Source organism: Erpetoichthys calabaricus, chromosome 7 (assembly GCF_900747795.2).
Source record: "Erpetoichthys calabaricus chromosome 7, fErpCal1.3, whole genome shotgun sequence".
In the NCBI taxonomy this organism is placed as follows: Eukaryota; Metazoa; Chordata; class Cladistia; order Polypteriformes; family Polypteridae; genus Erpetoichthys; species Erpetoichthys calabaricus.
Window position 1 is genome coordinate 185,093,349 of NC_041400.2, and position 26,721 is coordinate 185,120,069.

Below are 26,721 nucleotides of genomic sequence, written 5' to 3' on the forward strand. Positions count from 1 at the left end.
CTGGATTCAGTTTGGCAGCACGTAGTTCCATAATCCTCAGAACTCTGACATGACATTTCTGTTTACCTGCAGGTCACTGCCACACCACTAAAAACAGACACTCGGCTCCAGAAATAGGACAAGCCATTCCAGTTGCTGTTGATTATCGACCGCCCCATCATGGCTTAATCCGACTGGAGAAACTTCCCATCGTGCCTGTTGACAGCGTTGGCCTGACAAGAGGGGATGTGCCAGAGAACTACAAACCTTTGTCTCAGACTAAACTCAGAGTTGTTGGAAATGGAAAAACAGTAAGTTGTTTTTTTTTTATTAAGAATTCATAATTTATTTTTTTTTTCCTACTTAAAAATATGCATTGTCGGCATATGACCTCAATCCACAGTAAAATGTCAAAGTCCAAAATGTATAAAAATTAAGCCACAGACACAAAGGAAAGGAAGTCTGAATTAATGTATGTCACTCTAATTCTTGGTGTTCATAAAGAAATGTAAAGATTTACTGTCATGAGGTAGAAGTGCATAACAAAGAAAAGTTGTGTCATTTATTTGAAATATTAAAATGTATGCTTCAATTTAAATGTTTAAAGTCCAAATATTCTCGATTATAACAAGAATTTGTCATTTTGCACCACCTGACTGAGGTCCATAGAGGGTTAGATCCCTAGTAAAGGATCAAAAATCAAAAGTAACGTCATATTAGAACATTAGAATAATGTAGACAAGAACAGGCCATTCAGCCCAACAAAGCCCCCCAGTCTGATCCACTTCAGTCCTCTAAAATAACATCAAGTCACGTTTTCATGGTACCTAAAGTCCTAATTGTTCACTTATTCCATGTGTCTGTGGTTCTCCATGTGAAGATAAACTTCCTAATGTTTGTGTTTAATTTACACTTAACCAGTTTCCAACTGTGTCCCCTTGTTCTTGATGAACTCATTTTAAAGTCACCGTCTCGATCCACTGCACTAATTCCCTTCATACTTTTAAACACTTCAGTCAGGTCTCCTATTAATCTCCTTTTGTTTAAACTGTGAAGGCTCAGCTCTTTTAATCTTTCCTTATATCTCATCCCCTGTAGCCCCTCAATCAGCCTATTTGCTCTTCTCTGGACTTTTCCTAGTGCTGCTATGTCCTTTATGTAGCCTGGAGACCCAAACTGCACCCAGTACTCCAGATGAGGCCTCACCAGTGTGTTATAAAGCTTGAGCAGAACATCCTTAGACTTGTACTCCATACATCAGGGCGCTATATAACCTAACATTCTGTTAGCCTTCTCAATGGCTTCTGAACACTGTCCAGAAGTGGATAATGTCAAGTCCACTATGACTCCTATGTCCTTCTCATAAGGGGTAATTTTGATTTTTCATACCTCCCATTGTGTATTCATATTTGTAATCACTGACCTCAACGGAGTTTCAAACGATACCCCACATGCTTATGTTTGACATTTGTCATTTATAATCTTCTGGGAGTGGCTCATAAATGGTTAGGACCACCAGTGAAGAACCAAATATAAAATATATTATCATATTTGTGACAGCAACCTTGAAACAGCATAAAACGACATTCACATGCTTTTATGGCCGATCCCAATTATTCAAAGTTTTGTGAAAAGGAGTAAATTTGGGCCCTTATATCACCTTAGAGCAGTGGTCCCCAACCTTTTTGACAGCAAGGACCACTTTATTAGATGCAAATTTTTCCACGGACCGGTCGGGGGGGGGGGGGGGTGTGGGGGGGCAATTTTATACACAATTTACATAACATTTCTTTTATTATTAAGTTATTAAGCAGTTCGCATACGTTTGCAACCTGAGATTTTTCTTCTTTTTTTTGCATATAACAAAGACATATGCTTTGAATTTGCCATTCCAACAGATTGCACATCACAAACATTAACACTGTTATCGTTTTTTTCATGTCTGCCGTTTCTGTAGGAGGGTGACAATGAGTTAAATTCCAATGGATGTTTTTCAAATGTTGACAAGCAATAAGCAAAAGTAATCACTGAAAACCACAGACAACAAAAACAGCAAAAAAAAAAAACAGTATGAGGAAAGTTCGAAGAAAGAATTTTTTTTACAATGTTTCTGTTTGGGGATCATTGTGCAAATGTGCACATCTGAGCTGCGACCACAGATCTAACTGCTCTGTGGATGATTCATTCAGGCATTTCAAGGTCACTTCGTTGTAATGAAAGCATCTGCTGAATGTACTTCGTAGTAACGCGATTTCTATAGACTCGTGTCATATGGGGAAACTGTCGGGACCGTAACAATACTTTGTTGTAATAGTCTCTCACCTCGGTCTCTCTCCTCTCTCTGCACCGCTGCAAAGCCCCGCCTGCCAAGCGTTCTGAAAAGTCTGAGTGAGTCTCCGTTGCCGGCAGTTCTCTCGCGGCCCGGCTCTCAGACGGCTGCGGCCCGGTAGTGGGTCGCGGACCGGTGGTTGGGAACCCCTGCCTTAGAGGACCAAAACCTGGAGTCATTTTATGTGTCATGCACAGCTTCAAGTCCTTCTGACTAATTTTTCTGCAGATACATTTAGGTTTACTCTTAATCATAAGGGTGCAATTTCTTGCATAAAATGTGGTCCAAAAATGGCCTAAAAATGATTTTTTTGGGGGGAACTGGAAGTCCAAGACTAAACTGGAACAACAAAAAACTTGACAACTTGCATGATTCAGAAGACACCCGAAACAAAAAACTGAAGTGTTTACAACACATTCAGAAGGAATTCTAATGAACACAACAAAGAAAAGCAATAACTTAGTAAAAAATGCAAAAAGAACCCCAAATATGTCTGGCCTTAAAAAAAGTTAGTCAAAAACCTATCTATCTATCTATCTATCTATCTATCTATCTATCTATCTATCTATCTATCTATCTATCTATCTATCTATTACCAATTTCAGATAATATAGGACATCAGTTACCCTCTGACTTAAAAGCTGATCAAGATAAGTTTATGTGCTAGTAGTAAGGTAAAAGTGATTACAGTTTGTTTGTCCTTCTCCACTTTAAGCCCTTCTGTGAGTCCACCAGACACAGTTGTTAGTGGATTAGGAAGGATTGTGACACCAAGGCTATCTGAAAGGCATTTCAAGATTTTGGTCCAGAGTGACGTTAATTTGGTGCACACCCAAAACATGTGGCCTAGTGATGTTGGAGCTCGATTGCAACGTTCACAAGTCGAATCTTGCAAGGGATATATTTTGGATAGCTTGAATCGAGACAGATGCACTTGACAGAAGATTTTAAATTGCATGATTGAGTGCTTTGAACATATGGAGCTCGAATGAATTCTGTGAATGGCTGCCTTCCACTCCTTTACTGAAATGTTAAGTGAAAAATCCTTTCCCCTTTGTGCCCTGGGATCTTTGAATGGAAGGGACTTTACAATGTTTTAATAAATTATGGAGATGCTATCTGAGTCTTCAAGACTGATCAATATTTCTTCTGGTGTACAAATAGGTGGAAGGTGAGGAAAATTGGGCAGGTTCTGCTTAGCAAAGCTTCTAGCTTGAAAGCAGTGGAAAAATTTTGTTGATGAGAAGTTAAATTTGGAGCCTAATTGTCCTGCTCCACTGACAGACTGAGGAGATCGTTCCTCTCCACACTATGCGACTCTTCAATTCCACTGTAAGGAGTTAACGGTAACATTATACAATGTTATTGACTGTTATACCTGTCTCGCACTCTCCACCTTGCACTGTGTTTTTATCACTCTTTAATTAATATTGTTCTTTATCAGTATGCTGCTGCTGGAGTATGTGAATTTCCCCTTGGGGATTAATAAAGTATCTATCTATCTATCTATCTATCTATCTATCTATCTATCTATCTATCTATCTATCTATCTATCTATCTATCTAATTGCTCATAGGATGCAAAAACATTGTCGCTGTACAAGTCTCTAAATGTTTTAATCCCAAACATTTTCTAAGCATTAAATACTGTGTGTGTCTGAGAGAGTGGAAAACAGTGGTTGTCATGAAGAGGAGAAACAGATAAAAGCTTCTCTGTCTTAAAGTTCTTCCTACATTGGTTCCATATGCTGAGTAAATGAAGGGCAATTGGATAATTTGTATTTACTGGGGTATAGAGCAGGGAATATAAAGAAGTACTGCAAGATTGTAATTCAATTGCACACCAGGTTTCTGTATATTCAGCAGTTTGTGTGGATGTCCAGGTCTTTATAGCTTGTATATTTGCTGCCCAGCAATAAAGTTGAAGGTTGGGTAGTGCCATGCCACCTTCTGCTTTAGGTTGTTATAGAGTCACCCTTTGGATGTGTTGATATTTAGAATTCCAAATAAATTAAATTATGATTGAATCTGATTTCTTAAAAAAAAAGATTTCTTAATGTGTATGGGGATGGTTTGAAATAGAAAAAGAAGCTTGGGAAGGATGTTCATCTTAACAGTGTTGATTCCTCCTGCTAATGTGAGATGGAGGGAGGACCATCTATTCACATCTTGTTTAATTTTTTTTTTCAATGCCGACAGCAACATTTTGTTGAAAAAGAACTTTATATTTACTTGTGATATTTACCGCTAGATATTTAAACTGATCTGCAAACATAAATGGGAATAGGTTCAGTCTAGTATTGTGTGTTGGAGAATTCGATAGAAAAAGCACACTTTTCTTCAAATTAATTTTGAGTCCAGATATCTTTTGAAAATCTGCTAGTGCTTTTAGAACTGCTGGCACAGAATTTTGTGGGTGAGATATACTGTATACAGTACCATATCATCTGCATGTAATGATACAGTATTTTCTGTTCAAGTTCTTCTCTGAAAATCCCCTTTATCTCTGATGCATTTCAAAAGTAAACAGCCAATGACTCATGTGATTGCAAAGAGCAATGGTGATAGAGGACTTCCTTGTCGAGTACCGTGTTCTAGTTTGAAGTAATCTGAAATAATGTTGTTAATACAAACTGAGGCTTTGGGTTAGTATAGAGTAGTTTGATCCATGCACATGTTTGGGCCAAACCCAAATTCATGCAATGTGGTGAACAGGTAGTCCCATTCAATTATGCTTTTCTGCATCCAAAGATAGTAAGATCTCCAGGGTGTTAGATTTAATGGGTGAATATATTAAATTAAACAAATGTCAAAGATTAGAAGCTAGGTGTCCAGTTTGGTCTTGTAATATAACAGAAGGAAGCATTTTCCCAATCCTTCTAGCAAGAATTTTGGAGAGTATCTTAATGTCATTATTCAGGAGTGAGATTGGTCTGATGCACATTGTACTAAGTCCTTATTTTTCTTAGGAAAGTCAAAAATTAATACTTGGCGAAAAGTTTGAGGTAGAATTTTATTGTCTTTAGCTTCTATAAACGTTGCTAATCATAGTGGAGCTAACTTATTTAAATATTTTTTATAAAATTCCACTGGGTAGCCATCAGGGCCGGCTGCTTTCCCACACTGCAGTGAGTTTATAACATCTAGGAATTCTGAGAGTGTCAGAGGTTTATCCAGTTCCACAGCACTAAGAGTTCTAGCTGTGGTATCTGTAATGAGTCAAAGAACTCGTTAGATTATGTCTTATCTTCTTTAGACTGGGTAGAATATAAGGACTTATAGTACTCTGGGTTATATTTTATGGTCAATGCTTTTATCTCTGTCTGTGTTGGTAATTGCTGATTTTGGAATTGCAGGCTTCCTGCTTGTGGATTTGTTGAGCTAAAATCTTATTGGTCTTCCCTCCTTGTTCATAATAATGATGTCACAATTTAAAGATGATCTATTTCCGTTCTTTAGTAGTCAAGACGTTAAATTCTGACTGCAAAACCTGTCTTTTCCTGTAAAGTGCCTTATTTGGAGACCTGACGGATTCTAGATTTATTCAGGTAATTTTTCTGATTTACTCAGACGCCTTGTTGGTTTCCAATTTATTTTTGTGAGAAAAATATGAAACAATCTGTCCTCGTAAAAATGCCTTTAGAGTTTCTCAGAGTATTCCTGCAAAGACCTCTGTGGATGAATTTGTCTCTAGAAAATAGTCACTTTGCTTGGGTATGAATTTTGTACAGTGCTAATTAGCTAATGACAGGGGGTTAAGACGGCAACTACAAGATGAGCGTGTAGGGCATAGTATGTTATGCTCCTTGTCAGGTGGCATGGTCAGAGAAAACAATAGCATTGCATTTATCTGATTTAAAATTGGGCAAAAAATGTTGTCTATGAAGAAATAATCAGTTCTTGAATAACAGTAATGAACTTATGAGAAGAAAGAATATGCTCTAAGGTTAGGATTTCAAAACCTCCATGGGTCTGAAAAGTTCTGATCCATAATTATTTTTGCAGGTCTGCATTTATAACACAATTAAAGTCTCCGGACATTATAATTTAATGAGTGTTCACATTAGGAATAGATGTGAATACATTTTGGATGAAATCTCTATCATCAATGTTAGGTGTATAAATATTTATCAGAATCACTTTAGTATTAAATAAATTACCCATCCCCATGACATATCGCCCTTTCAAGATCACATACTTTGTCTGACGCTACAAATGGGATAGTTCTTTGTATTAAGATTCCCACATCCCTAGTTTTCTTTGTATAGCCAGAGTGAAAATTTGGGCCAATCCTTTCTTGTTATGTGAGTCTCCTGTAAAATTACTATCTTGGCATTTAAACCTGTTAAGTGAGTGGATACTTTCTTTATCTTTAATTCATGATTGAGATCTACTACATTCAAGTTCACAAAGTTCACTGTTTGGTCATGAAAACATAGCTTCTCAACTTTTGTTGAGATTTTGTAGTCTTATGTTAAGGTAGTACATTTTTACTTATGATAGCTTTGACCTAGATTTCATATTACAGTAATCCCTCGCTATATCGCTCTTTGACTTTCGCAGCTTCACTCTATCGCAGATTTTATATGTAAGCATATCTAAATATATAATGCAGATTTTTCACTGCTTCGCGGGTTTCTGCGAACAATGAGTCTTTTTACTTCTGGTACATGCTTCCTCAGTTGGTTTGCCCGGTTGATTTCATACAAGGAACGCTATTGGCAGATGGCTGAGAAACTACCCAATCAGAGCACGCAGTTTAGTTCCTGTGTGCTGATTGGCTCAGCGACAGAGCGCCGAATTTGATTCCGCTTCGTTAACCAGGAAGTCTCGTCTCGCTCATTCAGCATCAACGTGTTCCTGCTACTGCTTCAGGGGCCGTGCCCAAGCACCAACGGAAGATGATAACGATTGCTGAAAAGGTAAAAGTTTTGGATATGTTGAAGGAAGGGAACAGCTACACCGCTGCAGGACGCCATTACGGCATCAATGAGTCCACGATTCTTTTTATTTAAAAAGGAGGAAAAGAATATAAGATCTACGGCCGCAGTGTCCTTTAACCAGGGCGCAAAACGAGTTGTAAGTGGATGTAATAAGATGGTAGTCCGGATGGAATCTGCTTTAGGGATTTGGATTGAAGACTGCCAGAAGAAGAACAACGGTGGTGCTACACAATCGCCTGAAGAGGCTCCTTTACAAGAGCTGTAACGCTCTCCTTTGTTGTGCAGTAAAATTAAACTCATCGTTATCGGACAAGTCGTCGTGTCATTGCTGGTGAGTAACCATAATTAATTTTCTACGTACAGTACTTATTACATGTACATAGTTTAGTGTCACTGTACACACATTTTACTGTATACAATTTTTCTTGCATTGTACGTATTTATTGCTGGTGGCCTGTCTGTCATAATGGCTGTAACATATGTGATAACGGAGACGCTCGATATCTTTAAAATAATATTTAGGTTTTACTGTATATAAACTGTGTTTACATACATAATTTCAACGAATCTTACCTAATATCTAAGAGAATACAAAGGGTTTATGCTGTATAATTGTGCGGGAAATGTCTATAATAGTGTGGGAGAGTTTATAAGGGCTTAAAATATATCAAAATAACCATATGAACATATGGTTTTTACTTCGCGAATTTTCACCTTTCGCGGGGGGTTCTGGAACGTAACCCCCGTAATCGAGGAGGGATTACTGTATTGCCAGGTGATATGGCTACGAAGCCTATTACTGTGTTGGCAATTACAGTTATTGGGGTTGTAAAAAGGTGCTATATAAGTGACCGACCCGACACAGATTCAGACTGGAGGCACGTATAAAACAAAAAGACTTTTTTCTTTCTTCACCTGTGGGGCACGTCTTCCCCATAATCCCTACAGGCACAACACAGTCCCAAGTATGGAAGTACCACCAAACACACCACACACTTTCTTCTCCCTTTCTCTTCCACCGCCACTCCTCCAAGCTTTGTCCTCCTCCTCTCGACTCTGGCCAATGAGTGGTGGTTGCTGGCTTCTTTTATTAAGCACCTGGAAGTGCTCCAGGTGCTTGATTGCCAACGGGTGTGGCGAAACTAGTGCCCAAAAGGGGCTAGCAGCTCCTGCTGCAGCACCCCCTGGCGGTGCCTGCGGAATCCAACAGGGCTGCACAAAAGTCCAACTCCCATGAAGCCCTGTGGGAGTCCGAGGCACCGCTGCAACCCAAGGAGGCTGCCACCTAGCATCCAGGGGGAGATACTGGGTTTCCCATCCTTGCTCCCCCAGAACATATGCTGCAGGGGCGTCCCGGCCGGGGCTAGCAAAGCATTCATTCTCTTCCCCCACCCAGGACACCCCCCATTTTGCCTCCCCAAGTGAAGCAGACCACACTTCACAAAGTCCTGGTCCTCTGACTTGCCAAGAGAAACAGAGCACGTCCAGATCAAAATTAACCCCCAGCAAGCAGTGTAGAAAACGTTAAAATTGAGGTATCTTTTGAAAGTACAGTCCCAATACAATAAACCTAGGGAATGATGTTAAACAGTTCCCATGGCGACTGAGATGACGAATGTTAGTACATTCCCAATACAATAAATCAAGGATATGAAGTGAAAAAAATAATAAAACACTGTAAATAACTAGTGACTTTGTAGTTAGCAAAAAAGTACATTTAAAGAAATTTCATCCATCCATCCATTATTCAACCCGCTATATCCTATCTACAGGGTCACGGGGGTCTGCTGGAGCCAATCCCAGCCAACACAGGGCGCAAGGCAGGAAACAAACCCCGGGCAGGTTGCCAGCCCACCGCAGGGCACACACACACACACACACCAAGCACACTCTAGGGACAATTTAGAATCGCCAATTCACCTAACCTGCATGTCTTTGGACTGTGGGAGGAAACTGGAGCACCCGGAGGAAACCCACGCAGACACGGGGAGGACATGCAAACTCCACGCAGGGTGGACCCGGGAAGCGAACCCAGGTCTCCTAACTGCGAGGCAAGAAATTTCAATTTAATATAATAATTGAAGCTTAAAAAAGGGGAAAGGTAGACAAAAAGGAAATAGGACGTATAGTTACAGCAAATGTTGCACTACAAATGGTCCAAGTTGCAAGTTGCAAGCACAATGTCCTTTGCCTTGTCAGACCATGTTATAACTCATGATCGTGTTTCAAAACGATGTCAGGATCAGTCTGCTTAGCGCTTTTTCTGCTTCATTCGTAGAGCTAAAAATGTTAAAGTGACTTTCAATATTCATTTTTAATTTAGCAGGGAACAAGAGGCTGTATCTGATATCAGCACTGCATAGATGCTGTGTAATGCTGTAGTGTGCAGGGCATTGAGAAGCTGCTGCAAGGGAGAAATCTGGGAAAATACGAATGTGGTTTTTTTTTAGATATGATCTCCTCTTTCTGTTTGAGAAGGGACATGAAGTTTTGTTTAGCCTGTAGTTTGTTGAAACAGATAATAAGGCTTCTCGGTTTTGATGCATTCGATCCACGTATGCGGTAAGCTGCTGAGATCTCAGTATTGGAAATGAAGTCTTCTCCAGTCATTTTAGAAAACAGTTCAGCTATGAATTTCACTGGGTTTGGACTTCAACATTTTTCAGGGAGACTTTCGATTCTGAGGTCGTTCTATCTTCCAGCACAGCCAGTTTGTCAGCAAGCACTTTGCATTCTGATTTTGCAGCCATTGCCTTTTAGTCAGTGGCGGATGTCAATTGTTCAAATATTTCAATATAAATTGTAAATATTTGCTTAATATCTTCAAGTGAGTGAGTACTCTAGTTATGCTCTCTAACTTCCTTTATATTTACCTGTATTTTTTCACCAATTTTTCTTAGAATATCAGTAAAGGCTGAAGTAAACATAGTACTTAAACATTTGCCTAGTTTTATATATTGATGTTGTTTCTCATTCTTATTGTTTAGGTCCTTTATTTCTTTCTTTATATCCTTCTTTATATCACTCTTTATATCATTTATGCAACCCCCCAACCCGCACTCCCCAACCCGAATACGGCAATAATTTCCTTTAGCTCAGAAAGTGTGTTTCGGTCATCTCTATGCACCGTACAGTAGGTGGAGTTGTGAGCCCAGCTGGTGTTGGAGCGTCTGACTCAGAGTGGGTATTAGCTGCAGTTGACAGCAAGGATGAAAAAGCCATGCATAGTTCCAATAATCCCCCTGAAATCGACAAATCCTCCTTGCCCACTGTGCTCACAGTTTTGCTCCCATTTTCACGTTCGGCTGGAGCCGATGCTGCAGCATCAGGTCCTGGCAGATCTGTTTTTTCTTTCTCCCGTCTGTTCCCGACATTGCCCGTACTAGGTTATTTTGTGCCCTAGGCCAAGCTTATTAATGCGTCCACCCACTATTCGGTAGCTAACCTGTGTGGCTGGGTCCCCCCCCACCCATGTGATCTGTGCCCTAGGCAAATGCCTAACTCACCTTAATGGTGGCAATGGTCCTGGTTCCAGGTCAGTGTCTGGTAGGCCGTACCATGACCTTGAGGCTGGTTTTGACTTTGATGAAAGTTTAGCTGCCTTATCCTTTTCCTTTTCTTTCAGAACCCTATGTTTGCTGCTCATGCTAATTTAAACTCACGGATAATGTAATACAGGATGCCTCGGGATGATAGTAAAAAAGAAGGTAAAATAACACCGCTGGTAATGGAGCTCAGTTCTAGCCATCCATCTCACACAAAGAACAAGACTATCTATCTATCTATCTATCTATCTATCTATCTATCTATCTATCTATCTATCTATCTATCTATCTATCTATCTTTTAATGTTCCCCTATTATACATTCATGTTTCACAGTATTTTAAAATGCACTGATGTTTGTAATCTTGAAAATTTTTAAGAATTGAGCTTGATTCTTTATAAGCCTCACCAAAAATATATCCTCTTTAATAAAATCCCTGTGTACGTCCATGTGTCTGTGTGTGTGTGTCTTCTGGTGAAGTGCGAATGCGCGGGGCACTCTTTAATAAAGGACATCATTGCTGGGGAGAGTGCTGATTGGGTACTCACGGCCGCACACATAAAATCCGCTGCTGGGGAGACGCCACACATACAATAATCACCTGCACGCCAGCACAGATTAAAATACTTGCTGGGGAACTGCACAGTACTTGCTGGAGAGACGGCACAGCCACGATTATCAGCTGCACACCACACATTACATCAGTTACTGGGGAGAATCTGCTGATTGCCCACTGTTGTGACAGAAAATTAAACGCATATTACGGACAAGGCGGAAGTACAGGGAAGGGCGGAATGAGTGGCAGAGTCACCGGCCTCTAGCAGATGCTTCAAAGGCCGCCTGATGCATCACACAAGACAGAGAGGGCGGGACCTATAAAATATCACGCAGCCAATCCAATCGGATTTCGATAAATGAGGTAACACCTAAAACATAAGGCACGAAAAATCCAATTGGGTACTGAGAAGCGGAGACCAGCTTCCCCAATGAGGTGGGATTATTGTTTGTTGTTGTGCAAGTGTTCACTCTGAGAATGTCAGATTTGCGATTTAGAAGCTTGGCCCAGTAAAGTGTAAAGTGTCAGTCGTTGAAGGGGTTTTCCTAAATATACAAATTTTCATGATATTACAATAGGATGACTTTTAAAAGTAGATTTATTTTCGCGCACATAAAATCCGTTGCTGGGGAGACGCCACACATACAATAATCAGCTGCACGCCAGCACAGATTAAAATACTTGCTGGGGAACTGCACAGTACTTGCTGGAGAGACGCCACAGCAAGCTAAAATAAAGAGAGGCAGGATGGGAGATCTTCAGACAGACACAATGCATCGATCAACAGCCACAGAGGAGAGGATAAATGTAATATTAATTATACTTACTGTATTGTCATATACGTTTCTATTTTATTTTTATTATTATTTTACTTTAGGCTTCTTGCAAAAATATTTTTGACAAAAAAAAATTAAGACAAGAAACAGAATGAGGTCATGGTCCCTTGCCATTTAATATAGACTGTTCCTACTAATGTTTATGCACTACTGTTCTAGTGCCCGTTATTGTAACGGGTTTAATGTCTAGTATTATTTAAATTGTCACAGATGACACAGCTTGGCTGGCATCCTGGCTAGGATGAATGACTCCTTACCTGGCTGGGAAGCCTTTAGAATGAAAGGACATGAATGGATGGTTTGTTGCTGGTACCTTTCCCAGCCAGGAGGACTTTATAATGGAAAGACAGTGGGAGATGCCCACCCTGAGATGTGAATTCCCCCATTTCTCTGGATGGCAGCATCCTCTGTTGTAGAGAAAGACTCATTCCCTCTTGGAATAAAACATGCAGAGTTTCTGGATGGGCAATCAGAAGTTAGACTTTATTGCATAGATGCACAAAAGCCATCTCAGTTCAATGAAGTGGGCATCGTAAGTCCAACAGTACCTTGTTTTAATACAATTTCTTATCTTAAGGTTACCTCACTCTGTATATTTTTCTCATTATTATCGGACTCCAACATTCCTGTGTTTTTGCCTAGTCCTCAATATTTTCTAATACCTAATAAACACTGATAAGTTGTTAAATAGATGGAATTGCCCCATTATCAGCCACCATTACCTTGACCCAAAGAGCATATTGGCCACCTGGCCGAAGGTGTGAGCCCATCTTCTGTTTACCTGTTGCATTCCTTCCCTCTGACTTAAATTTTTACCAGTGTGTTCTTGTGTTTAATAGGCACAAATAATCTCCTAATGTACATGATTACCTTTATGACTTAAGAAATACATTGCTGCCATCTGGGAACAGGAGTGTCCATCTCTTATTTACTCGGCTCATTCCAAAACCTCACTTTTGTAACTAGTGGTGGCCTTCTGGATTACTTTAGAGAAAAGGTATGGGCTTCAGCTTTTAATACAGTATTTAACTCTTATACTGCCTAGGGCTATCAGTTACACTCCCTATATGCTGAAGCTACCTATGATTTAAGTTTTGAATTGAACTAAGATTTTCATTACTTATAGTTTTAATTTCTATACCTCCTGGTGGCACATTGGGTTAGGGTTAGGGTTAGGGTTAGGGTTTGCAGCAGTGTGTCTGTCTGCGGAGATGGTGTCGACTGTGTTGAGAGCAGTGACATTCATGTCTCTGGTGACTCTTCCTATGAAGTCAGTAGACGGATTGGGAGAGCATGGGGGGGGGGTCATGAGGTTGCTGGAGAGAGGTGTGTGGCGCTCCCAATATCTCAGCAAAAGGACAAAGGTCCAAGTTTTTAGAGTCCTGGTGCACCCTGTTTTGCTATATTGTTGTGAGACATGAATGCTATCCAGTGACCTGAGATGAAGACTGGATTCCTTCAGTACTGTGTCTCTCCGGAAAATCCTTGGGTACTGCTGGTTTGACTTTGTGTTGAATGAGCAGTTGCTTATGGAGTCCTGAATGATGCACATGACCTGCATTGTGAGGGAGTGTCAGTTATGGTACTACAAGTGGCGCGATTGTTGAGGACCAGAGTGGCTGGGCCAGGCCAAGGGGACGCCCATGTAACACCTGACTGTGGCAGATAAATGGTCATTCCCGGAGAGTGGGACTGAACCGCGTGTCTGCCCTGAGATTCCGAGCTGTTCCAGCGTATGGTGGGTGCAGCTACGTGCTGTACCAGTGCATGCTCCCCAACCTGACCTGACTGGTGGCATGTAGAATTTAGACTTTATTTCATAGATGAGCATAGGAGGTATAGTCCCAGTGGGCAGCCCTGTGGGGGCACTTAGGTGCCACCAGGAGAAGCTGTCAAAAGGGCACTCCTCTGTCCTGGAAGCATTCCACCTGACCCAGAAGTGCTTCCTGGTGGCAGTGGTGTTGTGCTGGAAGTAGTCACAGGTCCAGGTTGAAAAGGAGCTTCTTCATCTTCTCTCGGGAAGTCAGAGTCAGGAATGGAGTCGTCTGGGAGGAGTAGAGAAGAAGCAAAACAAAAGGAAATAATTGTTATTTTTTTGTATTCTGGAAGGAGAAGTAGCCTGTATATAGTATTTGTGAGAAAAAAAGAAGAAAAAAAAACTTTATTTTGTACCCGGAACTTGTGTGTCTTGTTGCGTTTGGGTGTTTGGGCCTCTGCTGCACCCTCTACAAGCCTCAATATATAGTTTGTTTTACAAATTATGCATTTTTGTCAGATATTTTGGTTTATACAAATTCATAAGAGGTAGGAAAGTATGTTTAGGAATAAATAAAGGAAGTACGAGGATGGTGCGTCTTTCTATTTAATTAAAAGTGAAACCTCTTGAGCACAAGATCCTGGGCTGTCTAGGCAAAGCCCTCAAACAGCTAAGCTAAACACCAATTGTCTTTTATTTTATAAACACTGGAAAACAGAACCCCCTCATTATAAGATAAATGTATTTCAGACTCGAGGCCTCCCACCATGTCAGTAATTTAGCAAGATCACTATGTAATTACCACCTTTCTGCATTGTTACGCAGAAGGCTGTAATCTCCCGATCACTTCAAGTATGCAATGAGCTCAGCTTCTGACTTGTCAAATGAAGCACAAAAATGTGCATGCAGCCCATACGGGAGCTTCTCAATGTGTGTCAACATACTGTAGCTGTCCTCAAACATTTCCCATTGTGGTGCAAAATGTTTTAGCCTCAGTGAAACAAATCAATACAAATTTCAGCTTTCCAATATACTTTTTGTTAGTCTTTGATTTTTTTTTTCCCCCTCACAGGTACATCCATCATCGGTTCATCGAAACGGAACGGATTTAGTGTTTACGGTAAGTTGCCCCGATTTTGTACACGGGTTGCAAATTCTACAAGTTAGGATTAAACACTGAAGCCGTTCAGTGACGCAGTGATTAGTCTTGCCTCACATCTCCAGAAGACTGGCTTTGGGTCCCAGTCCATTCACTTTTAAAACCAGTAGCACATTACACACCTTGAGGTCAGAGGGGTTGCCAGTCTTACCACCTGAGAATGTCAGATCACACAACTACAAATTGTAGGGGATGGCAAATTAAATGACTTTCTACCTCAGTTTAATATTTATAAAATATCATCAAAGCGCTCCCCTTTTTCTGTCAGCCAATAATGTGCAGCCTGGCAGAGTGAATGATTCCAGGTAGAGTGAGTTCACGCGGTTTCTGCCTTTTTTTCTTTTTTCCATTCTGTTGTGGTGTGTAAAACACAAGACATCAAACAGATGAGATACTTTTCTGTTTGTGAAGTCCAAAATGCCCATTTTACTTCTTCCTCATAGCTGCATTGTATGCATTGTACTTCCAGCCTGACACCCATTGGTTCTCAGCTCTTGTACACACACAAAGCCCACCGCTATGATTTAAGACCTTTTAGAGTTTATTGGGGGCAGCTGCAGGCTGGGTGGACTGAGTGGCTGGAAATGTCAGTCTACACAACTGGCTGTCACAAGATTGCACCGCGACTTCCCCTGACTCACCAAGATAATATAAAAGAAGCCTGTGATTGAAAAATCAATGGAAAAGTCGTGGAATGTGAAAGGACTTAAAGGTGACTGAAAGATCTATCTATCTATCTATCTATCTATCTATCTATCTATCTATCTATCTATCTATCTATCTATCTATCTATCTATCTATCTATCTATCTATCTATTATATAATGCCTTTCATATCTATCTATCTATCTATCTATCTATCTATCTATCTATCTATCTATCTATCTATCTATCTATTACACAGTGCCTTTCACATCTATCTATCTATCTATCTATCTATCTATCTATCTATCTATCTATCTATCTATCTATCTATCTATCTATCTATCTATCTATCTATCTATCTATCTATCTGTCATAAAATAATTTTTATGCCTATTATGTTTTATCATATATGACCTGAGAGATAAGTCATTAAACTTATCATATTTTGTGTCATTTTAAACCACCTCTGAATGTCGTTTTGCTTTCTCCTTTTAGTATCATGGCCTTATGTCTTTGAGAGTGGAGGATGAGTCGAGCCCATCCAGCTCTGATAAAAAAGCCAGAGTGCTGGTTACCAGTAAAGGGCAGCAGCGACATCGTAATGTCCCTCCTGGAGTCACAGAGCTGTTGCATGCTGACCGAGGTGCAGTACGTATACCTGGACAGGTGATGACATTGAACTTTTTAATTTTATATAAAGCTGGAGTCTCTCCCAGCAGTGATGCACACAAGGCATAAAGCAGCAGTGGATAAGTTGCCCATCTATTCCAACACAACCACTCACACACACTACTTAAGGTATTTTCATTCCCAGTTCATTTTGAACAGTTTTTGTTTAAATTCTGGAGTGATTTTCCCCAAAGTCCAGTTTGTTTAGGTAGATGTGAACCCACCTGATTGTTCTCTAGTGCAGACAGAAACCCAGGACACTTTAGAAGCAGTGCTCTTGGATTTGTACCAAGTGAACCCCAGAGTGGTTTACGTGTGGTATGAATGTAATCTGACAAGTGGCCAATCTAACTACAGAAAATACTGTGCATTATGGGAAACATTTCTGCAAATAATTAGACAATGGCAACATGAAAAAATACACATACACATTGACCACTTTTCAAAATGCCACTGCAATTGTACACATGATTCTACACTAATGGGGTGTATTGATAAGATGAATGAGATGGAGGAGAGGAGTCAGGTGGAGAAGCTTGAGAATTGTCTGCAACTTAAATCAACAGAACCAAGGAACTGTTTATTGGCTTTCACTGCACCACAGAACCTCTATGTCTGGTGACTATTCAAGGAGTGGATGTAGAGGTGGTCCACTCCTACACGTGTTTCAGGTTCCACATTAATGCAAGGTTGGATTTGTCACTGAACACAGAGGAGCTTTAGACGAAAGGGCAGAGCAGGCTCTTATTCCTTATGAGGCAGCAGCCGTTTAATGTTGGAAGTGACATCCTTCACATCTTCTACAACTCTGTGATGGCCAGTGTGGTGTGCTGAGCTGGTAACAACACATCAAGAGAAGACCACAGAATCAACAAGCTAATTAAAAGGGCAAACTCAGTTATGGGATGCACTCTGGACCCCCTGGAGGTCGTAAAAAAGAAGAGAATTAAATCAAAACTGAGTGCCATTATGAACACGCTGCACATCCTCTCTGTAGCACACCAACACTGAGGACTTTCAGGCAACAAATTATTCAGCACATGTGTATCTAGAAACACTACGGGGGCTCCCCTATGCCAACAACATTGCACTGTCATGATACATCATAATGCGCATCCGCTCCTGGAGACGGCAACTGCTCTTCTTACCTTTAGCCAAGTCAGAAGTTTTATTTCTTTCTAGCTGCCCTTCATTTTAATCATTCTGGTATGCATTTCAGGGGGAAGTTTCTGTCTGTTATTGCATACATTTATTTACTTAGCTTCTGTATAAAGCCATTACTCCAGGCACAAATAAAGTTCAATCTATCTATTTATTTTTCTGTCCATCAGTCAGTCGATCAATAGATAGATATGGAAGGCACTATATAATAGATAGATAGATAGATAGATAGATAGATAGATAGATAGATAGATAGATAGATAGATAGATAGATAGATAGATAGATAGTGGAAATTCACAGAAACCTCTAAAAACTGGATTCACATTATAAAAAAAAAACTTCTGTCTTGGGCAATTATTAGAGATCTCCTACTGTCTAATAACAAGCTTGTAGGTGGGAGTACGATGGATCAGATTGTGGTCACATCTTCTAAGCTGTGTCACAGGTTTACATTTAAAGACATTTACCATTTAATTAAGAAGGGTAAGCTTGTTGTGTCTATGAACAGAACATGACACATACCAGTGAAGTTTGTCATTGTTCCATCCAAAGTTCTCCTGGTTGATGTCACCACCATTCCAGGTTCATAACGGTTCATCACTAGAGTGTTGGTAACAGAGGGAGTCATTTCACATTCCCTTGAAATAGAATGAACCGAGTCTATAACATCATCCAGACTCAATCGGTTACATAGTGTCTTTCACTTTTATCTATCAAGCTTAAATGATGCTTTTCGTATCTATCTGTCTGTATTTGACTGTACTTTACACAAATTTAACTGCCTTACTCTTTGAAACAAACTCAATTAAGTTACTTTTAATAGACCTACATGTTGGAAAACCTGAAATCCCATTATCTGAAGAAAGTGTAAGGTTGGGCATAAATTCAGTAGTATAATTAATTCATTAATTATTATTAAACATTGTGAATCCCTTTTTTTTTTCAGAATTCACTGTCTTAATCTTCTTTATTTATTTATCTGGTTTGTACAATGCTATATACTGTATACGCTGCCATTCTTTATTATATTCTGTAAGTGCCTTGAGCATGGGAAAGGCGCTATATAAATAAAATGTATTATTATTATTATTATTATTATTATTATTATTATTATTATTATTATGTGTCTTTTTGAAAGCTTATTTAATAGATATTAGTTCAACCTATTTTTCTTAAATGTTCAATCCTCCCGTTTAGATAGTTGGAGTTTCTTTGTGCACAGGGAAAAATGATAAACCAATACAATAACCAAATTATTTTCTTTACAGACTGGCTCTAGGAGATCTTTTCCAAAGCTTTGCACCCCTGATCTTAGAGGACTGATTCATTATGATAAAGACGCTCAAGTTCTCTTCCGCTGTGATGGAATTTCTTGGAAACCATGGCAACCTAGCACTGATGTAATTTGTAACATGCTATTATTATTATTATTATTGTATAAACTCATAGGAATAGTTACATAGATAGACAGATTACTAAAATGGCACTATATAATAGATAGATAGATAGATAGATAGATAGATAGATAGATAGATAGATAGATAGATAGATAGATAGATATGAAAGGCACTATATAATAGATAGATAGATAGATAGATAGATAGATAGATAGATAGATAGATAGATAGATAGATAGATAGATAGATAGATAGATAGATAGATAGATAGATAGATAGATAGAACTTTATTTGTCCCCACAGGAATATGTATTGTTTTACATTTTTATGAAACTATTTGTGTTTCCATTCATTTTCTAATGCACTTATCCTGAATGGAGCTATATACATGTATATGTGTATCTCCAGTGTCTTCAGAAAGTATTCATCCATCCATCCATTATTCAACCTGCTATATCCTAAGTACAGGGTCATAGGGGTCTGCTGGAGCCAATCCCAGACAGCACAGGGCGCAAGGCAGGAAACAAACTCTGGGCAGGGCACCAGCCCACCATAGGACACCCACACACCAAGCACACACTAGGGACAATTTAGGATCGCCAATGCACCTAACCTGCATGTCTTTAGACTGTGGGAGGAAACCCACACAAACACGGGGAGAACATGCAAACTCCACGCAGGGAGGACCGGGGAAGCGAACCCAGGTCTCCTAACTGCGAGGCAGCAGCGCCACCGTGTCACCCAGAAAGTATTCAGACCTTTTCAATTTTTACACACTTTGTTGTGTTGCAGCCTTGTGCTAACATCATTTGGATTCAATTTTTCTTTAATTTAACAACACTCAACATCCCAAAATAGCAAAGGAGAAACAGAGTTTTAGGAATTTTTGCAAAATATATTAAAGATAAAATAAAGTGAAGTCCCATGTTTACGCAAGCATTCAAGGCCTTTAATCAGTACTTCTTTAAAGCCCCTGTGTCAGCAGTTCCAGCCTAGATCCTTCTTGAGTTTGACGCAACAAGTTTTACATACCAGGATTTGTATATACTATATATATATATATATATATACAGTATATGTAAACAGTGGAAGTTTACATTCAATTTTCTAAGTAATGCTGTGTTTATTTTTTCCATATTGTTTAAATTGAAGTCTGCATTACCTTGTACTCATGAGAATTTTACTCATTGATTGTCTTCATGAAGGAAATGATATTCTAGTGTGCTTCTTTGGATTTTGTCATTCAATGTGAAAATAACCGTAGACTTACATTGAATTTTTTTTTTAATTTCAGGATCTTACTGCCAAGAAATGCCCAGCTGGTTGGATCTATCACGCCCCCTACTGTTATTACATGAGCACTGATCAGAAAGTGTCCTGGAATTCTGCCGCCAGAACCTGCAAGCAGAAGTAAGCTGCATCTCGATTAACTGTCTTACAGCAATTGAAACTCTAAGGGGAAATAACACAGCTGTAAAGTTCTTCATTCCGTTAGCACAAACAGAGCATCCACAGAGGTCCAAACCAATGTATGTGTCAAGTGACAATATAGAGTACATTATAGAGTATTTCATACCTTCAGCTTATTAATCTGTTTCTTGATATTGGAAAATCCAACATACAATCATGGAGGCATTTCATGAGAAGGTCAGCAGTTGCACTGTTCGTATGCGTCATCTCAGTCATCAGTTGTAATCAGAGTCTGAGAGTTTTCAGAGGTATAAAGATTCTGGAGAAATGAAATGCCAGTTTTGAAGACGGCTTCTAAAGTGACACCACTGGCAGAGCAACAGAGGCAGGTAAAGTCAGACAAGACCTGCAGTGGGCTGATTCATGGAAAGAGCACAGAGCCTGTGCTCGCGTGATATGGAACACACAGCATATTAGAACATTAGAACACATCCATATTAACACCCATTTGGGAACCAGCAGGGAATGCTGGGAAATGTAGTCTGGCAACACATCCCTGCTGGGGACCATGGGTGCCACAAGGGAGCGGTGGAGGGAGATGCGCTTCCCAATTTATGGGACTTCCATGTGACCTGAAAGTACTTCCATCGGGGTAGCAGTCCTGGCACAGGAAGTAAATAAATTGGGCCGCACTTCCTCGTCCAGGCAAGTCGGAGCTGGGAGGAAGGAAGGCAACACTCGATTGGCGGAGAGTAGTGTAGTGGGTGAGAGGAATTGAGAGAGGATTGGTAGAGAGAGACAACCCATGATCTGTGCTTTTGTCTTCATTTTGAGAGGAATTGTGTTGAATAAACATTCCTTTATTTCAACCCAGGACTCTTTGTGTGATAGTGATTTGGGGGTTTGGGGCTCGCTCCATCATAGCCCATATGTACAAAGCTAAGCACTTTCTAGTGATGTCAGCTGAGTGTTTTCTCCCTCGGCCCCTACCTTTCTGCACAGCGTGTGGAAGCCCGCTCTCTCTACAAACATAAGCGAAGCAGGGTGATCACAGCCATTTCCCCAGACACCATTTTCAGCGCATACATTTTAATCTTTAATAGCCAAACAAAAACAAACAAGCCTCAGGATATGAGACGTCTTAGACTGGCGCCATTAATAGATTTAATTCCTGAAGGAGAAAAAGTTGTCATTTTCCACTTGATGTACTCGTGCATTATTAAAAGTAATATTTTCCCAGGTGAGTCACAAAGAAGACAGAAAATAATGTTAGTTAAATGACCGAGATGGCTTATATTAAATATATGATTCAAATGGGGAACATTGTAAATGATAAGTTTAGGGTTTAAATTTCTTTGTTATTAATTATTTTTATTTTTGAGCAGACATCATGGCAGCCTGGTGAGCATCCTTTCGAAGTCTGATATGAACTGGTTGTGGGACTTTAGTGGAAGAACATCATTTTGGATTGGTAAGAAGACAATGGGCAGAACCCTTTTGAAGCTCTTATGTTTGTTGTCCGGTATTTTACAACAAAGTGATTTTTTAACCTACTTAGCATTAGGCTGTTAAAACAGTGCGAAAAGTGTTAGTCCAGAGTATCATTCAGGCAACTGTACAGACACGTCCTTAATAAGACCCGAGGTTTACTCAGACTGTAAAAGTGCCAGCGTGTTAGTGCCAAGCGTTACTCGGGCAACAGTGTAGGTGGGACTTGCCTAAGCATCCCGGCCCAACTGTCACTTGGGCAACTGTATATACACGTCCTTCATAAGACCCGAGGTTTACTCAGACTGTAAAAGTGCCAGCGCGTTAGTGCCAAGCGTTACTCAGGAAACAGTGTAAGTGGGACTTGCCTAAGCATCCCAGCCCGAGTGTCACTTGGGCAACTGTATTTACACATCCTGAATAAGACCCGAGGTTTACTCAGACTATAAAAGTGCCAGCACGTTAGTGCCAAGCGTTACTCGGGCAACAGTGTAGGCAGGACTTGCCTAAGCATCCCAGCCCGAGTGTCAGTTGGGCATCTGTATAGACGCGTCCTGCATAAGACCCGAGGTTTACTCAGACTGTAAAAGTGCCAGCGCGTTAGTGCCAAGCATTACTCAGTCAACAGTGTAGGCAGGTCTTGCCTAAGCATCCCGGCCCAAGTGTCACTTGGGCAACTGTATAGACGCGTCCTGCATAAGACCCGAGGATCACTTGGGCCGTAAAAGTGCCAGTGCGTTAGTGCCAAGCATTACTCGGGCAACAGTGTAGGCAGGTATTGCCTAAGCATCCTGGCCCGAGTGTCAAATGGGCAACTGAATAGACGCGTCCTGCATAAGACCCGAGGTTTACTCAGACTGTAAAAGTGCCAGTGCGTTAGTGCCAAGCATTACTCGGGCAACAGTGTAGGCAGGTCTCACCTAAGCATCCCACCCCGAGTGTCACATGGGCAACTGTATAGACGCTTCTTGCATAAGACCCAAGGTTTACTCAGACTGTAAAAGTGCCAGCGCGTTAGTGCCAAGCGTTACTCGGGCAACAGTGTAGGCAGGTCTTGCCTAAGCATCCCAGCCTGAGTGTCACTTGGGCAACTGTATAGACGTGTCCTGCATAAGACCCGAGGTTTACTCAGACTGTAAAAGTGCCAGAGTGTTAGTGTCAAGTGTTAATCGGGCAAAAGTGTAGGCAGGTCTTGCCTAAGCGTCCCGGCCCAAGTTTTACCTTGGCAATGGTACAGACATGTCTTCTCCTAGCCCAGAGGTGGACAGAGTCGTTAATGGAGGGCCGCAGTGGCTGCAGGTTTTTGTTCCAACCCAAGCATTAATTGCTCAAGTAACATTTCTGCTTCATTTTAGCTGTCTCGCTTGTAAAGATTTTGAAGCCTTATTACTTATTTCAGTCCTACACAGCTGTATTCTTGGTTTCAATTGCTTCTTGTTAGCAATAAGATGTAATTGACAAAAAAACAGCAGTTCTCCATTTAGCTTGTTTCCATTTACACCTTTGTGTATTTATCATGCACTATTTGGTTTAATTTTAATATGTGGAGGGAAAGTGAAGAGAAAAAAGTGAAGGGCTGTGACTTGCTTGTCCGTTTTAGGCTTCAGATCAGTCAGTCAGTCATTATGCAACCCTAACACAGGGTCATGGGGGGTCTGCTGGAGCCAATCCCAGCCAGCACAGGGCGCAAGGCAGAAACAAACCCCGGGCAGGGCGCCAGCCCACCGCAGTGCACACACATACACACACACACATACCCACACACACTGGGGACAATTTAGAATCGCCAAAGCACCTCACTTGTAAGTCTTTGGACTGTGGGAGGAAACCGGAGCACCGGGAGGAAACCCATGCAGACACAGAGAGAACATGCAAACTCCATGCAGGGAAGCTCACCCAGCACTACCACTGCACCACCGTGCCACCCAGGCTTCAAATCATTTGGATGATATCCTTAGAAAGGAAAAAAAAATTCCAGGATATGACAATGACCTGACGTGGCAGATTTAAAGCACTTACTAAGCCAAGAAATTACATTATTGGCAAGGATTGTTTTCTAATTAATCAACTGGGTTGCAATAAAAACCTGCAGCCACTGCGGCCCTCCAGGACTGACTTTGCCCACCCTTGTCCTAGCCTCATAATGGCGTCTTAATAAGAAACGCCTCTCATCATGCAGAAGGCTGGCGTCCTTCAACATCTGCAATAAGATGCTGCAGATGTTCTATCAGACGGTTGTGGCGAGCACCCTCTTCTACGCGGTGGTGTGCTGGGGAGGCAGCATTAAGAAGAAGAATGCCTCACGCCTGGACAAACTGGTAAGGAAAGCAGGCTCTATTGTAGGCATGGAGCTGGACAGTTTGACATCTGTGGCAGAGAGACGGGCGCTGAGCAGACTCCTATCAATTGTGGAGGATCCACTGAATCCACTAAACAGTGTCATCTCCAGACAGAAGAGCAGCTTTAGTGACAGACTGCTGTAAATGTCCTGCTCCACTTACAGACTGAGAAGATCGTTCCTCCCCCAAACTATGCGACTCTTCAATTCCACCTGGGGGGGGGAGGGGGGGTAAACGTTAACATTATATAAAGTTATTGTCTGTTTTTACCTGCATTATTATCAATCTTTAATTTAATATTGGCGCTTTGAGTACTGAGAAAAGCGCTATATAAATGTAATGCATTATTATTATTATTGTTTTTTGCATCAGTAAGGTGCTGCTGGAGTATGTGAATTTCCCCTTGGGATTAATAAAGTATCTATCTATCTATCTATCTATCTATCTATCTATCTATCTATCTATCTATCTATCTATCTATCTATCTATCTATCTATCTATCTATCTATCTATCAGCAGTGATGACAAAGTGAATCTGAAATGGACAGTGAAACCGAAAGTGATTCTGGGAATCCGAAAGTGACACTCGTGTCACTCGCACATGTGCGGTGTGCTGATCATATTATTATTATTATTATCATTATTAGGCAAGCTTATCATTATGAAGCTTGCATTTGTAATCTATTTAGTTAGCCAATAAAAGGTGTCATTTCACCCTACTTTCTCCTGTATCAATCTATGGCTAACACAGTACAACACAGTACTATTATCACTATTATTATACTTTCAACACTTCTGACTTTGTACTTTTAGCGTTTTTCACATTTTACATTTGAAAGATGAGATTTAATAAAAATGGCATTTTCAAGCCAAAATATGCAATGCTTTTAATATGTTTTTTTGAGGAACAATGTAACGCTAATGAGGTTAAACAAGGATCAGGCGATTGTGTCACCGCTTTCACAGCAACGTCCAGCTAGATTGGCTACTATGTGGAGTTTGCCTGGTCTTGTTAGGTTCATTTGGGGTCCTGGGGGGGACTCTGATTCATTCCTACCATTCAAAGGCTTGTACTAAAGTTAATTGGTGTCTCTAAGTTTGAAGATTTTTCAAAGTGTGAGTGGGTTTAGCCTGCAAGTAGACAGACACCCCATCCAGAGTCGCTTCATGCTTTGAGTTGATGTTGGAGTTGCCTCAAACTCCCTTTGGCCCTGTGATTCAAGATCCAAGAGTATTTATTGTCATTTCATCCATATACAGTAGTACAGCATACAGTGAAACTAAACAACGTTCCTCCAGGACCATGATGCAACATAAAACACAGGACAACGAAGAATCCACAACACATAACATAAAGACTCATAATATATAACAAGGTGCATGTGAGTCAAATGTGCAAACATTTGCAACACTGCAGAACAGAACACATATATCAGATATCAGTCCAGTCCATGAGTGTTCAGGAGTCTGACTGCTTGGGGGAAGAAACTGTTCCACATTCTGGAGGTGAGGGCCCAAATGCTTTGGTACCTTTTTCCCAATGGCAGAAATGTAAACAGTGAATGTGAGGGGTGTGTTGGATCATTCACAATGCTGGTGGCTTCGTGGATGCAGCGTGAGGTGTAAATGTCCATGATGGAGGGAAGAGAGACACCGATGATCTTCTCAGCTGTCTTCACTATCTGTTGTAGGGCTTTGCGATCCCTGACCGTGCAATTACCAAACCAGACAGTGATGCAGTTGCTCAGGATGCTCTCTATGGTTCCTCTGTAGAATGTTGTTAGAGTAGCTGGTGGAAGATGGGCTTTCCTCAGCCTACGCATGAAGTAGAGCCACTGCTGGGCTTTCTTGGCTAAAGAGCTGGTGTTGTGGGACCAGGTGAGGTTCTCTGCCAGGTGGACACCCAGGAATTTGGTGCTATTGACGACCTCCACAGTTGAGCCGTCAATGTTCAGTGGCAGATGGTCACTCTTAGTCTTAAAAACACCAGTCAAATTTCAATTTCAATTTCAATTCTTTATTGTCATATGTACAAGTACATGTACCATGTACAATGAAATGCTTGCTTGCATGTGCCCCTGCAGACAGTGAACATAGACAAAAAAAACCAAACACAATAAATAAATGAATATAAATAAGTAAACAAATAAAACCACAATCCTATGAATAAATAGAGACAGTGGCAGAAGTATATGTGCAGGTAGCAGTGGAGGTAACACAAGATTACTGATTGTTCATGAGTCTGATTGCAGTTGTGTAGAAACCTGGAGGTGCGCATCAGAAAGGACATTAGTCACTTCCCAGATGGGAGGTGGGTGAAAAGTGACAGTGCAGGGTGGCTGGGGTCCCACCTGATACGGTTCACTTTTCTGAGACAGCGTGTAGTGAGGATGTCATGGATCGCAGGGAGCTGTGTGCTGTGTTCACCACACGCTGCAGAGCTCTGCAGTCCTGAACTGAGCAGTTGCTGTACCAGGATGTGTCCTATCTTGTCAGGATGGATTCCACAG

The 26,721-nt window shown here is 40.7% G+C and overlaps 1 protein-coding gene across 3 annotated transcripts in view; it reads left to right on the forward strand.

The window, feature by feature from the left end:
* The window catches only part of frem1a (Fras1 related extracellular matrix 1a), a 265,369-nt gene that overhangs the window by 232,919 nt on the left and 5,729 nt on the right, over window positions 1-26,721 (forward strand). For all 3 annotated transcript variants that reach the window (XM_051929873.1, XM_051929874.1, XM_051929876.1), the window contains 6 exons: window positions 73-290; window positions 15,016-15,063; window positions 16,242-16,412; window positions 18,846-18,977; window positions 20,269-20,384; window positions 21,770-21,855. In XM_051929873.1, coding sequence (XP_051785833.1) covers window positions 73-290; window positions 15,016-15,063; window positions 16,242-16,412; window positions 18,846-18,977; window positions 20,269-20,384; window positions 21,770-21,855 — 771 coding nt within the window. The remainder of the gene's footprint in view (window positions 1-72; window positions 291-15,015; window positions 15,064-16,241; window positions 16,413-18,845; window positions 18,978-20,268; window positions 20,385-21,769; window positions 21,856-26,721) is intronic.